Source organism: Rhinopithecus bieti, unplaced genomic scaffold, assembly GCF_001698545.2.
Source record: "Rhinopithecus bieti isolate Rb0 unplaced genomic scaffold, ASM169854v2 scaffold_36004, whole genome shotgun sequence".
Taxonomy (NCBI): domain Eukaryota; kingdom Metazoa; phylum Chordata; class Mammalia; order Primates; family Cercopithecidae; genus Rhinopithecus; species Rhinopithecus bieti.
In genome coordinates, this window is record NW_016815976.1 from 469,473 (window position 1) to 483,025 (window position 13,553).

General features: G+C 42.3%; 1 protein-coding gene and 1 pseudogene across 1 annotated transcript in view; one reads left to right on the forward strand and one right to left on the reverse strand.

Moving 5' to 3' along the window:
• Nucleotides 1-649: 649 nt before the first annotated feature.
• On the reverse strand, nucleotides 650-1,391 carry LOC108516639 (60S ribosomal protein L7 pseudogene; annotated as a pseudogene).
• A 5,159-nt stretch (nucleotides 1,392-6,550) lies between these two features.
• The window catches only part of CLN5 (CLN5 lysosomal BMP synthase), a 10,495-nt gene continuing 3,492 nt past the window's right edge, over nucleotides 6,551-13,553 (forward strand). Inside the window, exons 1-3 of the mRNA XM_017854234.1 lie at nucleotides 6,551-7,015; nucleotides 9,873-10,038; nucleotides 10,702-10,927. Of these exons, the coding sequence (XP_017709723.1) occupies nucleotides 6,783-7,015; nucleotides 9,873-10,038; nucleotides 10,702-10,927 (625 nt within the window). The 5' untranslated portion in view covers nucleotides 6,551-6,782. The remainder of the gene's footprint in view (nucleotides 7,016-9,872; nucleotides 10,039-10,701; nucleotides 10,928-13,553) is intronic.

Consider the following 13,553-nt stretch of genomic DNA (forward strand, 5'->3'; position numbering starts at 1 on the left):
AGGGGAAAAAATGGATTCTATCCTTTGCTGGACTACTAAAAAGTAACTTCCATTCAACTTATTTCAACAGAGAATGTCGATATTGATATGCAATATTTTAATTGTTTTAAAATATTTAATTGTGTGTAATAATTTTTTTAACTGCTCAGTTCCCAAGCTGGAAGTTGAAGAGATGTTTTTGACAGGGAAAACTAAAGAAAAGACCCCATTGCATCTTCATCGAAGCTGGAGGGCAAAAAAAATTCGTAGGACACTTAACATGGAGAGTCTGAGATCAGGACACAGCGTGGGCTGTAACTAAGGGCAGTGGAAGCAGGCAGCATTGGCTAGGATGCCGCTGCTCCTCATGACATTTTGTCTCATAAACTTAGCAAGTTCTTAGAAAGTCCAAAACGCCATATGTGTTGCCTAGTTTTCTTATATGGTCACAGGAAATAAATAGGAAAAATGCAGATAATCTGCATTTTATGTGATAATTTTTAAATAAAAGTTACTTGTTAATAAAATTTCAGGTAGGATGCTCCCTGAGTTTCTTCTGTACAACATCATTCATTGACCCGATATTTGAAGAAAAGTTATTCTGTGTTTTTTTGAGAGCAGGTACTGTTTATTAACTGACCAACTTAGAAAAATAATCATGGTAGACACCTTAGTTCATCATTCTAATAAGCCTGTTGATCTGGTCCTCCCTGTTGCCAGCACCTCCACCTTCTGCAAAATGGGTGGTCTTTTTCTTTATTCTGCCTCATGGAGAAGATAATTTGAAGGACCACAGGAAGTTATTTGCTTCTTTGAAACATTTTCTAACAGTATAGATCTCATGAATCAGATCCTCCATACAGATGATGCCATATTTACCAAGAGATGGAGCAAAGCGTTATCTGTCAAAGCAATTCGCTTCTTACTGATTTTGCCATAACCACGCTTGTAGATTAGTTTATTTACTGACTTCAGATTAGGGTACCCCCTGCAATATATGGTTCTACAATCCTCAGCATGTTAATTGAAGCCTTGTTAAGCTTCACAAAGGTTCCACTGAAGATTTGACGAAGGCGAAGAAGCTGCAACACTTTTTGGACCTTTGGGCTCACACCACTGATACCTCTGATCCTGATGACAAACGCCAATTTGGGTTCTGCAGGTACCTCGAAGTTGCCAGCTTTTCTTGCCATCCTTGCCATTCGAATTTCAGTTCTGTACATCTGCCTATATTCCTTGTGATACTGCTTTGCTTTTTCATAGATAAGCTTCCTCCTTGCCTTTCGAAGCATCTTTTGGGCAAACTTCTTTCTCAGGCATCTGATCTTCACCTCTGTGAAATTCCTTTGCTTTTTCTTAAGGGTTTCTGGTACAGCAGGAACCTTCTTCTTCTTCTCTTTGACACTCTCCATGGTTCCAGCGGGAAATGAGGAACTATTCTTTTATTATGGGAGTTATACCTGATGTAAATGACGAGTTGATGGGTGCTGACCAGTTGATGGGTGCAGCACACCAACATGGCACAAGTATACATATGTAACAAACCTGCACGTTATGCACATGTACCCTAGAACTTAAAGTATAATAAAAAAAATTAAAAGATAAAAAAGAAAAAAGAAAAATAAATAAAAAGATGAAATCTGCAATCTCCAGCAAACACTACTTTCCCTGCTGGATCTTTAAATTATTAGTCCCATATTCCTCCAATAAAAATTCACTAAGCCTTTATGTCCTGGGTGCCGAATAAACCCTGCATCTGCTTTCAAGAAGAAACCTACCTTTCTTAACCTGGAGGTAGATTGCTGCTCATAAGTGACAGGTGGAGTACTGTAAATCCCCGAGGGTGATTCTAGCCCTTGACCCAGTAGGCTATTTACTGTCAATGATGCCCAGATTTAGAAAGAAGACGTAAACATGGTGTCGACACCAGACAGGGCAAAGAGCAACTGCTTGTGGGAAACACACATGCATCCATCAGCACTGCAAATGAGGAGGAAAAGGAGGACAAGGAGTGAATTTGAAAAGCAGGATAACTTAGTGAGGGTCTGAGTGCCCAAGATCAAATCTCACTCCACCCTCACTGCCTTATGTGATCCCGAGAAGTTACTCAAAATATCTGTACCAACATTTCCTCAGTCTGAAGGTAGGAAGTAGCACCTTTTGCATAGGGTTGTTGGAAAGATTAAAAATAGTAAATGTCATCTGTGTCAAAACCTTGATACTAGTGTATTTCTGTTCACTGTTTGCACCACTTTAGTTTCCTCGATATATGCTGATTAAAAAAACAAAAACAAAATTTGACTGGGCCTGGTGGCTCACGCCTGTAATCCCAGCCCTTTGGGAGGCAGAGGCAGGCAGATCACCTGAGGCCAGGCGTTTCAGACCAGCCTGGCTAATGTAGTGAAACCCCATCTCTACTAAAACTACAAAAATTATGTGGGCCTGGTGGCACATGCCTGTAATCCCAGCTACTCTGGAAGCTGAGGCAAGAGAATCACTTGGACCCGCGAGGCAGAGGTTGCAGTGAGCTGAGATTGCACCACTACACTCCAGCCTAGCCTACAGAGCAAGACTCTGTCTCAAAAAAAGAAAAAAAAAATTGATTAAAATGTCTAATTGGCTTTTATTAGTGACTCATAAAACAGGCAGTTGCTATTCAAAATAGAGGGAGCTTCAATGAGCCTGGCAGACCAGCTGGTTTTCCTAGGGTAACTTGAACAGAAATAGGGAAACCGAAATACAAAAAGTGAATTGGTTAACATCAGGTTACTTCAGGTTACTTTCCTTATAAAGGGTTAAAGCAGAGAGGACTTCCTTATCATGCTGACTCAGGCTGACTGGGCCTTTTCTGATTGCTTGCTGTAAATCTCTTGTTTTTGGGAAAAGCCAGTCTATTTGGGAATTTCCTTGTTTACGTTTCAGTTTGATTACATGGCACTTAGCACAAGTGACCCCATTTTGGTTCAATCTGTTGCGACCTAATGCAGGAGCTCAGTCCAAAACCATGGCCTCTCATACATTTTATTTAACAACACAAAGAAAAGAATTTTTGTTCTGAAGCCGATTTTCTTGAGGCTATTGATAAACCGATCACAACAGAACTAAAAAATATATACAAGATTAAAGAATTGTCTAAAAAATGTAAGGTAACAAGCAAAAGATTATAAATCCAAATCACTCGATTTAGGATTAGGGTGAGGTATTCATTATGGCTCCGCAGTTTGTTTTTAAGCGTCACCTAATAAGTAGATGTCACACTCTAATCTCTTCCTTAAGTGAATATTATAAATTTTAATTTTATTAAATTCACACTTAAATTATGCTTTTAAAATTATCTTTGGGTCGGGCATAGTGGCTCACGACTATAATTTCAACACTTTGGGAGGCTGAGGCAAGAGGATTATTTGAGCCCAGGAGCTTGAGACCAGCATGGGCAACAAAGTGAGACTGACTCTACCAAAAACATTTTATTTAATTAGCCGGGCATGGTAGCACAGGCCTGTAGTCCCAGCTACTCAGGAAGTGAGGTGGGAGGATCGCTGGGGCCTGAGAGGTCAGGGCTGCAGTGAGCCACAGTCATGCCACTGCACTCTAACCTGGATAAGACAGCGAGCCCCTGTCTCAAAATAAAAATGAAAATAAAATAAAATTATCTTTGAACTAAAATAAATTATGCTTTAGGCAAGTGAAATTGTCAAAACTCTGAAAATAGAACCTACATATAGTTGATGTATTTGTTTAGCCCAGTTAATCATGTAAACAACAGGTAAGTATATCCAAGTTTCAGAAACACTTTGGAGGTTCGTTAATTTTTGGTTACCTTCAAGATTTTCTTAACCTCTTACATTAACATTTGTGTCACGGCCAGGCTCATGCCTTTAATTCCAGCACTTTGGGAGGCCAAGGCAGGAGGATCGCTTGAGCCCAGGAATTCGAGACCAGCTTGGGAACATAGTGAGACTCCTTATTACTACAAAAAAATTTAAAATTATCTGGGCATGCTGATACATTCCTGTAGTCCAGTTACTATAGGGGCTGAGATGGGAGGATCACTTGAGGTAGGAGGCTGTGGCTGCAGTGACTGTGATTGCACTACTGCACTCCAACCTGGGTGGCAAAGTGAGACTCTGTCTTAAAAAAAAAAAAAGGAGTAGAAAATTAGTGTGTCCAAGGCCAGAGCTCTTAGGCAAACTGGTGAAGCTCCTTCTCAGAATAATGTTTTTAATGCCTAAAATAAAAAATGAGATTGTAAGTGAGAAACTAAAAATTAGCTTGGACTTTAATCTGCGCTGGTATTCATTAGCCCGGACTGATAAAACCAGCCTCAAAATTACCGGAAAACAATAATTCTCTCAAACCACAGCAAATCATAAAGTGTCATAACAACCTCCTTTCTTTTCTCCTTAAAATTTTTTATTTTTTATTTTTGCTGATTCCTTTATGCAAATTGCCGTGTGTGTCTGTGTGTCTCTGTTGTCTCCGTGGAAGGCCAGAGCCACATGGTCCTAACAGTTGGGCACCAGGAAGCGTAGGCTGATCTGAAGAAGACACTTCAATCATGGGTGATGTTAAAAATTTTCTCTATGCCTGGTGTGGCAAAAGGAAGATGACCCCATCCTATGAAATTAGAGCACTGGGGAACAAAAACAGGCAGAAATTCATGTGTGAGGTTTAGGTGGAAGGGTATAACTACACTGGCATAGGAAATTCCACCAATAAAAAAGATGCACAGAGCAATGCTGGCAGAGACTTTGTTAACTATTTGGTTCGAATAGATGAAATAAAGAGTGAAGAAGTTCCAGCTTTTTGGGGTAGCATCTCTGCCCCCACTTACTGATACTCCTGACACTACAGCAAATGCTGAAGGAGGTTTACCAACAACCATGGGAGGGCCTCTTCCACCACATCTGGCTCTCAAAGCTGAAAATAATTCTGAGGTAGGAGCCTCTGGCTATGGTGTTCCTGGGACCGAGGAGCCAACTTGAAGGTGAAACACTGTCTCTAATAAATAAATAAATAAATAAATAAATTACAAGTGGCACACACTTGTAATCCCAGCTACTAGGGAGGCTGAGGCAGGAAAATTGCTTGAACCTGGTAAGTGGAGGTTGCAGTGAGCCGAGATGGCATCACTGCACTCTAGCCTGGTGACAGAAGGAGACTCCATCTCCAAAAAAATAAATAAATAAATCCAATACTAGGAAGTGCTTTCTTACCATGAGAGCTCCCTGTACACAGAGTGAGGAGACAGAGACAGCAGAAACAGGACCAGAGGTCTCCACCACTGAACAAGCTCAACCTGAATTTGTTTTTGTAGCTCTGGGAAGTCTTGAACTGAATGGGAGGTTCTACTGTGGCCCTCTAGTGTATGGTTGCAGGATTTGTAAACGCTCTAATTCATGTTTTTTGTTTTGTTTTGTTTTTTGTTTTTGTTTTTAAGCTGTTCCTGCTAATTGCTTTTTAAGCCAGGCTCAAGTGTGGGTCCACAGGGAATACCTCAGGTGCCCTTCAAATCAGATACTACATTTCAGCTCTCAGGGCTAGAATGCTTCCCGCTCTTACTTGGGCAGGTCTTTGAAGAAGCCAGTTTAGCCTTGGTAGTTTTGAATTTGGCCCTAGTATACGGAGGAGAGCTAGGTAGCTTTCAAAACGCTTAGACAGATGTGTGGTAAAATGCAGCCCGGTCTGAACCTCCGCAGAAGCCCCGCACCTGGTGCAGCAAGTGGGCAAAGGAGTGTGTGTTCAGGGCAGGGTACTCAGTCCCACCTGTAATCAAGAGATCTGGAGGGCCCGAGTCAGTCACACCCCCACAAGGCACACACCCTCCAATGGATTGTGGTGGTCATCTCTGGCTACCGAAGCCACCTTGCTTATTCCCATAGCCTTACAAACATTACGATGCTTCACACGAGTTGTGGGTGAAAGGGTTGGAAAGTCCCGGTCTCAGGCTCTGCAAAACTGCTCTCTGGTAAAAACAAGTGACTATGGCAAGACCTTGAATGTACTACGTACAGACTTAAGTCAGTATTTGTGCCTAACAGCAAAGCAGGCCATGAGAGGCTCCTCAAAAGTCAGGTAATTGATGCCATTGTTTTCTTGACGTGGTTGAAGAGTCAGAGAAGAGAAGGTGATGCAGAAGCTTCTTTCCAGTTAAGTGACAGACCCAAGCAAGGAACACCTGCCGGTGGCGGGAGCGGTAGGGGAGGGCGTGGATTCGGCAGCACTCGGGTAGTGGCAGGGACCACATATTGTCGGTGTTTAACCACTGTTATCACTGGCCCAGGTCGAGTGAGGACAAATCATTTCCCCACTAAGCTCTTGGGGAGTGGCAGGGACCACATATTGTCAGTGTTAACCACTGTTATCACTGGCCCAGGACGGGTGAGGACAAGCCATTTCCCCACTATTGTCTCTTCTTCCTCACTGCACCCCCAGCTCCGCACCCTCAGCCCCAAATACACATTCTCATTCACTCAACGTTTGTTGACACCTAGCGTGGGCCCTGTGTGATGGGGTAAAAGTTTGGTGTTGGGAGGAGCCCCAGTGACAGATTTCGGTTTTGGTTTGGTTTTGGTGGTGGCTGCTGGGCAGGGACAGGTCAGTTCATAAAAGAAGAGGCCCCAGGTCTGGATCGAATTCTCCTGGGAGCCAGACCAAAGTGCCTTCCTGGACTGCAAAGTGCGGCAGCCGCCGTGGGCAGGGTGCGGCAAGGCGTCACGCGCGGGAACCTGCGCTTGCTGCCAAGCTCTGGGCCTGACTCGCCGGGGTAGGGCGGCCCGCGTCCTGGGCTGGCGGCTCCGCGCATGCTCCTCCCTCAGGCGTCGCAGGCCTCCAGAGGCTCCGGAAGTACTGGATGCAGCCTGATGGCGCCGGAGTTAGACACCACACAGGGCGCCGAGATGCGGCGGGGCGCGGGCGCGGCTCGGGGACGCGCTTCCTGGTGCTGGGCCATGGCGCTGCTCTGGCTCGCAGCGGTTCCAGGCTGGCCACGGGCCTCGGGCGTTCTCTCCCGGCGTCACTGGCCGGTGCCCTACAAGTGAGTGCGGAGGCGCGCGCACTCTCGGGGTCGGGGTCGGAGTCGGCGTTGCCGATGGGGGACGGGGTGCTAGCGCGGGGACTCCCGCACACGGTGGTTTGTGTCGGATCACGAGACGGTGCCGGGGCAGCGCCTGGTGATGCTCGGAGCGCACTTGAGAGCAAAGTTGAGGACTGGGGAGTCGCAGCCGCTTGTTACGCACAGCCCTGGGACCTTTCCTCCCTCTGGCCACTTGCAGCAGACTCAGGACAGTCCCGAATCGTGGCAGAAGAAAAGGAGAGTAATGTTATTTAATGGAGGGATTTCTGGATACAAGTAGCTGATTTCTTGGGTAGTTTAAAAACACTGTCTATCGCATTTATTTATATCATGCACTGTCATTAGTTATTAGTGCAGAACATTTGGTACAATTTACTGGGCGACCAACTCGCTCTGGTTTGAACCTGATCAGAACCCGATCCGAAGTCCTTATTGGAACTTCCCAGTTTTGCACTCAAATGTCCCGCATCCCGGAATCCCTGTCTCCTGCAGTCCTGGTTAGACCGGGAAGATAGTCACCGCATTTGTCCAGTCTTCAGCCTGGAGATAGGACGCCGGTCCTAAGTCGAGGACAGGGCCCACACTCCTGGGAGGCCGATTCCAGCCTTTGACAGAGAAGACACACAGCCTCCGGCGGGCAGAGATAGCTAAACACAGAGAAAGAAAACGTGGTGTCAACATCAGGCAGGAGAAAGACCAGCAGTTTCTGAAAACAGCTGCTTTTCTTTAAACCAAAAGCATCATGATTTTAATTCAATTTATAATGGACATAATTTTAACATACCAGCATAAGTAATCAACAGCTAAAACTGCACACAACAAACCTGAAAAATAAAAACAGCTATTTTGCATGACAGTATGAGTGGGAAGGCAGGATTTCCTCTTTGTGAGGAGCGAGTTTTAGGTTCTGCCTGCTGCGGGTCAAATCTGGCTCCATCATCACTAGGGATCTTGGGAAAGTTACTCAGAATCTCTGTGCCCACATGCCCTGAGTCACACAATAGGAATAGTGGTAGCACTTACCTCATGGGTTTGCTGGAAGGATTAAATCTAGCAGAATGCCAGCTGTTATCAAATCTAGACAGTGTGTTCTGCTCACTGGAAGGTTTGCAGCACTTTTTTGTTTCGTGTGATATACTACGTGGAAAGAGAAGTTTGTGGTTGAAGCTAGTTTTCTGGATAATGTTAATAAAATGTTTGTAAGAAGTCAGAATGACTCAATAGAACAAGAATTGTAAATCCAAATGATTTGATTTAACATTAGGGCAAGGTGTTGACTATAGCTTTTCAGTGGATTTTTTTTTTAAGTCTCAGATATTAAGTACATGCCCCCATCTAATCCCTTCAATTGAATATAATATTTAAGTTTATTAAGTTCACATTTAAATTACCTTTGAACTAAAATAGATTTTGCTGTGGGTCAATGCAATCTGTATGTGATTATTATGTATTTGTTTAAACCAGGTAAGTGCCTATAAAACACTGTACCCAAGTGGCAGAAACTTTTGGGAGCGTTGTTAATATTTTTGGTCATCATAAAGATTTTAACTTCTTAAGTTAAAATAGAAATTTTTGTTGATTTGTTGGGATTGTAAAACAGTAGATCTGGCTACAACCTTGGGGATCTAGGATTCTTAGATGGAAGCTGTTGTCGCCACCACTTCTTTCTTTCCCAGTGCCAGATTATAGGTAACCAGTGTGTCTGCTGAGCTGAATTCAACTGCAGTGCTCCTCCAGTCCTATTGCTATGGCCTTCTCCGGTCTTCTTTTCTTGCCTGCATTGTTGAGGTCACCTTCTAACTGATCTCTCATGTTTAGTTTGGCCTCTCTCCCTACCCTCTTTTAATTCATGAAATAAGGTTTACTTTATAGCAAACTCAGTCCTATCAGATCTGCTACTTAACATCCTTTAAGCTTAGCCCTCCCCAGTTGTAAGGCATGGAATTCCATGCACATTCTCCTAGTGACAGAATGACAGCCCTTGCCAGTCTCTTCTGTCTCCACTCGTGCATTGAAGCCTGAATCCTAGTCTTCCGTACCTACCGGAGACCAAATGTGCCAGGCTTGTCTTATAATACTTAACATTTCCTCTGCCTTTCTGTCTTAACCTTCTAGCCAAGTACGTTAAAAACCTAGGCCCGGCCTTCATCTCTTTCTTTGTCCTTCCCACCCCATTCATCCCATACCTGGTTAACAACGATTTGTCCTTCCTTTGTGCCTGTAGAACTCATTTCTTCAGTCTAGCACATCCCACACTCATCACTTGTTTAATGTCTTTGCAGCTCCCACCCACCGTTCTGTGAGAAAGGCAACAGTGTTTTAATTTGTTTCCCTCCCTACTATAGTTCCCTATATACCTAGTAGAACCTCAATACATATTGGTTGAATGAATGTTAATTCATAAGTAAATATAAAATATATACTATTACTCATAATCATCTGAATAATCTTAATGTATGGGATTGTTTGTAAAATAGAACACATTGGAAAAATGTTCATTTATTCTGTAAACATTTGCAAATGTCTACTATGACCTGGAGCTATAAAAATTTTAAGACAGGATTCCTGTCTTCAAAATTTTCACAGTGGGATCAGGGAACAGGGAAGCCTGGATTTATCAGAGTGCTTTGAGTTTATCATTTGCTATTAAAAACATTATTGGAAGTTTGTTCACAAGATAACAAAATGTATGTTTATATTTATTAACTATGGTCTGACCTTTGAATGGTCCCCTAAAAATGTTACTGGATTCTAAAAGATGGGAGAAGAATCAAATTCCTGTTGGAATCTAAGTAGATGGTTTCTTTTTCTTTATTAGACGCTTTGACTCCCGTCCAAAACCTGATCCTTATTGTCAAGCTAAATATACTTTCTGTCCAGCTGGCTCACCTATCCCAGTTATGGAGGGTGATGATGACATTGAAGTCTTTCGATTACAAGCCCCAGTATGGGAATTTAAATATGGAGACCTCCTGGGACACCTGGTAAGGATGCATCTTGGTCTTACAACTTTGGTTAATTCAATGATTTGGTTATTAAGTTGATTTTTAGGGAGTAATCACTATTTAGATGGCTGACTTTAGATCATGTTGGTGTTTCTCTTAGTACATTTAAAATGAGTAGTCAAAAATAGTTACTACTAGATTTTATAATCTTGACAACAACAAATGTAATCACCATTATCCGTTGTAATATTATGAATCTGAACCCAGCTCCTGTATCCAGCTCCTGGAAGATGAGAAGAGGCCCAGAAGGGGCAGGGTAGGCAGAAAACACCTCTTGATTTCCAGACCCTGTTGTAGTCACTTTTCCAGGTTAACCCATCACCATGCGAGGTCTGTAGAGCTCCTTCCGGAAACCGGCATGGGGGCTCCTCACACTTATTCTAAGCTCTGAGGAAATTACAAGCTTGTCCACATAATATGCATGCCTCCTATTTGAAATGAGCTGTAGTGACCAAAGCCAGGGTGGATGAGGGCCTGGAGATTGGGGCCACAGAGTGGATATGACAATAGCAGCATGGAGGAACAGCTGGACAGTTGTTCTACTTGATATGCATTTGTGATGTGCCACATTTTCTCCTATCAGGTTACCTGGACCCGTGGTTATGTCACAGTTGCTTTTATACATGTATTGTGTTTACACAGAAAATTATGCATGATGCCATTGGATTCAGGAGTACATTAACTGGCAAGAACTACACAATGGAATGGTATGAACTCTTCCAACTTGGAAACTGTACATTTCCCCATCTCCGACCTGAAATGGATGCCCCTTTCTGGTGTAATCAAGGCGCTGCCTGCTTTTTTGAGGGAATTGATGATGTTCACTGGAAGGAAAATGGGACATTAGTTAAAGTAGCGACTATATCAGGTAAGTTTTGAAAATATAGCAATATTTGATAATTACATCAAAATCCAAATGAAAGAAATTGTAATACTTCTGTGGAAACATTTCAGTAATGTTTTACTTAGAGGCCATTTGTAAAATGTACTTCTGGAACCACTAAACTTTGGGAATTTTTTTCATCTCTTATTATTTGTATTTTTAATTTATTTTATTTCAATAGGTTTGTGGGGAACAGGTTATGTTTGGTTACATGAATGAGTTCTTTAATGGTGATTTCTGAGATTTTGGCACACCCATCACCTGAGTAGTGTACACTGTACCCAATGTATAGTCTTTTATCCCTCACCCCTCTCCCACCCTTTCCCCTGAATTCCCAAAGTTCATCATTCTTATGCCTTTGCATCCTTGTAGCCTAATTCCCACTTATGAGTAAGAACCTACAATGTTTGGTTTTCCATTCCTGAAGAGTTACTTCACTTGGATGGAATTGGAGACCATTATTCCAAGTTGCTGCAAATGCCATTCTTTAATTCCTTTTTATGACTGAGTTGTATTCCTTGGTATATATACACCACATTTTCTTTATCCACTCATTGATTGATGGGTATTTGGGCTGGTCCCATATTTTTGCAATTGCAAATTGTGCTGTGCTTCTATAAACATGCATGGGCAAGTATCTTTTTCGTATAATGAGTTCTTTTCCTCATTGGGTAGATACCCAGTAGTGGGATTGCTGGATCAAATGGCAGTTCTACTTTTAGTTCTTTAAGGAATTTCCACACTGTTTTCCATAGTGGTTGTACTAATTTACATTTCCACCAGCAGTGTAGAAGTGTTCCCTTTCCACTACATCCCGCCAATATCTATTTTTTTTTATGTTTTGATTACAGCTATTCTTGCAGGAGTGAGGTGGTATCACATTGTGGTTTTGATTTGCATTTCCCTGATCATTGCATTGCATTTTCCTGAGCATTTTTTCATGTTTGTTGGCCATTTATGTATCTTATTTTGAGAATTGTCTATTTGTGTCCTTAGCAACCCTCCACCCTTTTTTTTTTTTTTTTTTTTTTTGAGGTGGAGTTTTGTTCTTGTTGCTCAGGCTGGAATGCAATGGCATGATCTCGGCTCACTGCAAGCTCCACCTCCTGGGTTCAAGCAATTCTCCTGCCTCAGCCTCCCAAGTAGCTGGAATTACAGGCGCCCGCCACCATGCCAAGCTAATTTTTGTATTTTTAGTAGAGATTGGTTTTTGCCATGTTGGCCAGGCTGGTCTCAAACTCCTGACCTCAGGTCATCCGCCCACCTCGGCCTCCCGAAGAGCTGGGATTAAAGGCGTGAAGCACCACTCCCAGCCGTTAACCCACTTTTTGATGGGATTGTTTTTTTCTTGCTGATCTGAGTTCCTTGTAGATTCTGGATATTAGTCCTTTGTCAGATGTGTAGAGTGCAAAGATTTTCTCCCACTCTGTGGGTTGTCTGTTTTTTTCTCCCACTCTGTGGGTTGTCTGTTTACTCTGCTGATTGTTCCTTTTGCTGTGCAGAAGCTTTTTAGTTGAATTAAGTCTCATCTGTTTATCTTTGTTTTTGTTACATTTGCTTTTGGTGGAACCGCTAAACTCTGACCCAAACTATTACTCATGCAGAACTTCACCTGTAGGTGATGAGTAGTGTATCTCTGATCTTTGAATTTTCCCTAAAATGCTCTTCTCCAATCATAAAATGAATAAAATGATAAAACATTTTGTACAATTAAATTGGACTTTCTAAACGAAATAGTAAGAGAAATCCATAAAATGCCTGATTAAAGGATATGTTAACTATATCTGAAAAAATTTTAGTGATGATATTTTGATGTTGAAAAATAATAGCTACTACTCATATAGACTGGTTCTGGCACTGTTCTGAGTACTGTACATATATCACATCATTCATCATCACAACTTCTGCAGGTAGTTACTATTATTTTGCCCATTTTACAGATGGAGAAACTGAGGCATAGAGTGGTTACACAGCTTAGTAAGTGGGACTCCAGCCCTGGCAGTTACGCCCCATTGCGCATTCTCCTAACTACTTTGATACATTGCCTCCCAAAATGTATATGATCTTATATTTGAGGCCCTCTTGAGCAGTTTAAATATTTTATCTTTGAGATTTTTTTTCTTCTTTTGGATGTATTGGAAAGTTGCTGAAAGTTAGAATTTTGTTGCACATGCTGCATTGTTGGTTAGTAATGAAAAGAGTTCAGCAACCCTTCCATTGGTAACTCCTTATGTGAGTTGGGTCACATTTTTTTGTTTGTTTTGTTTTATTATACTTTAAGTTCTAGGGTACATGTGCACAACGTGCAGGTTTGTTACATATGTATACTTGTGCCATGTTGGTGTGCTGCACCCATCAACTCGTCAGCACCTGTCAACTCATCATTTACATCAGGTATAACTCCCAATGCCATCCCTCCCCGCTCCTCCCTCCTGATAATAGGCCCCAGTGTGTGATGTTCCCCTTCCAGAGTCCAAGTGATCTCATTGTTCAGTTCCCACCTATGAGTGAGAACATGTGGTGTTTGGTTATCTGTTCTTGTGAAAGTTAGCTAAGAATGATGGTTTCCAGCTGCATCCATCTCCCTACAAAGAATTCGAACTCATCCTTT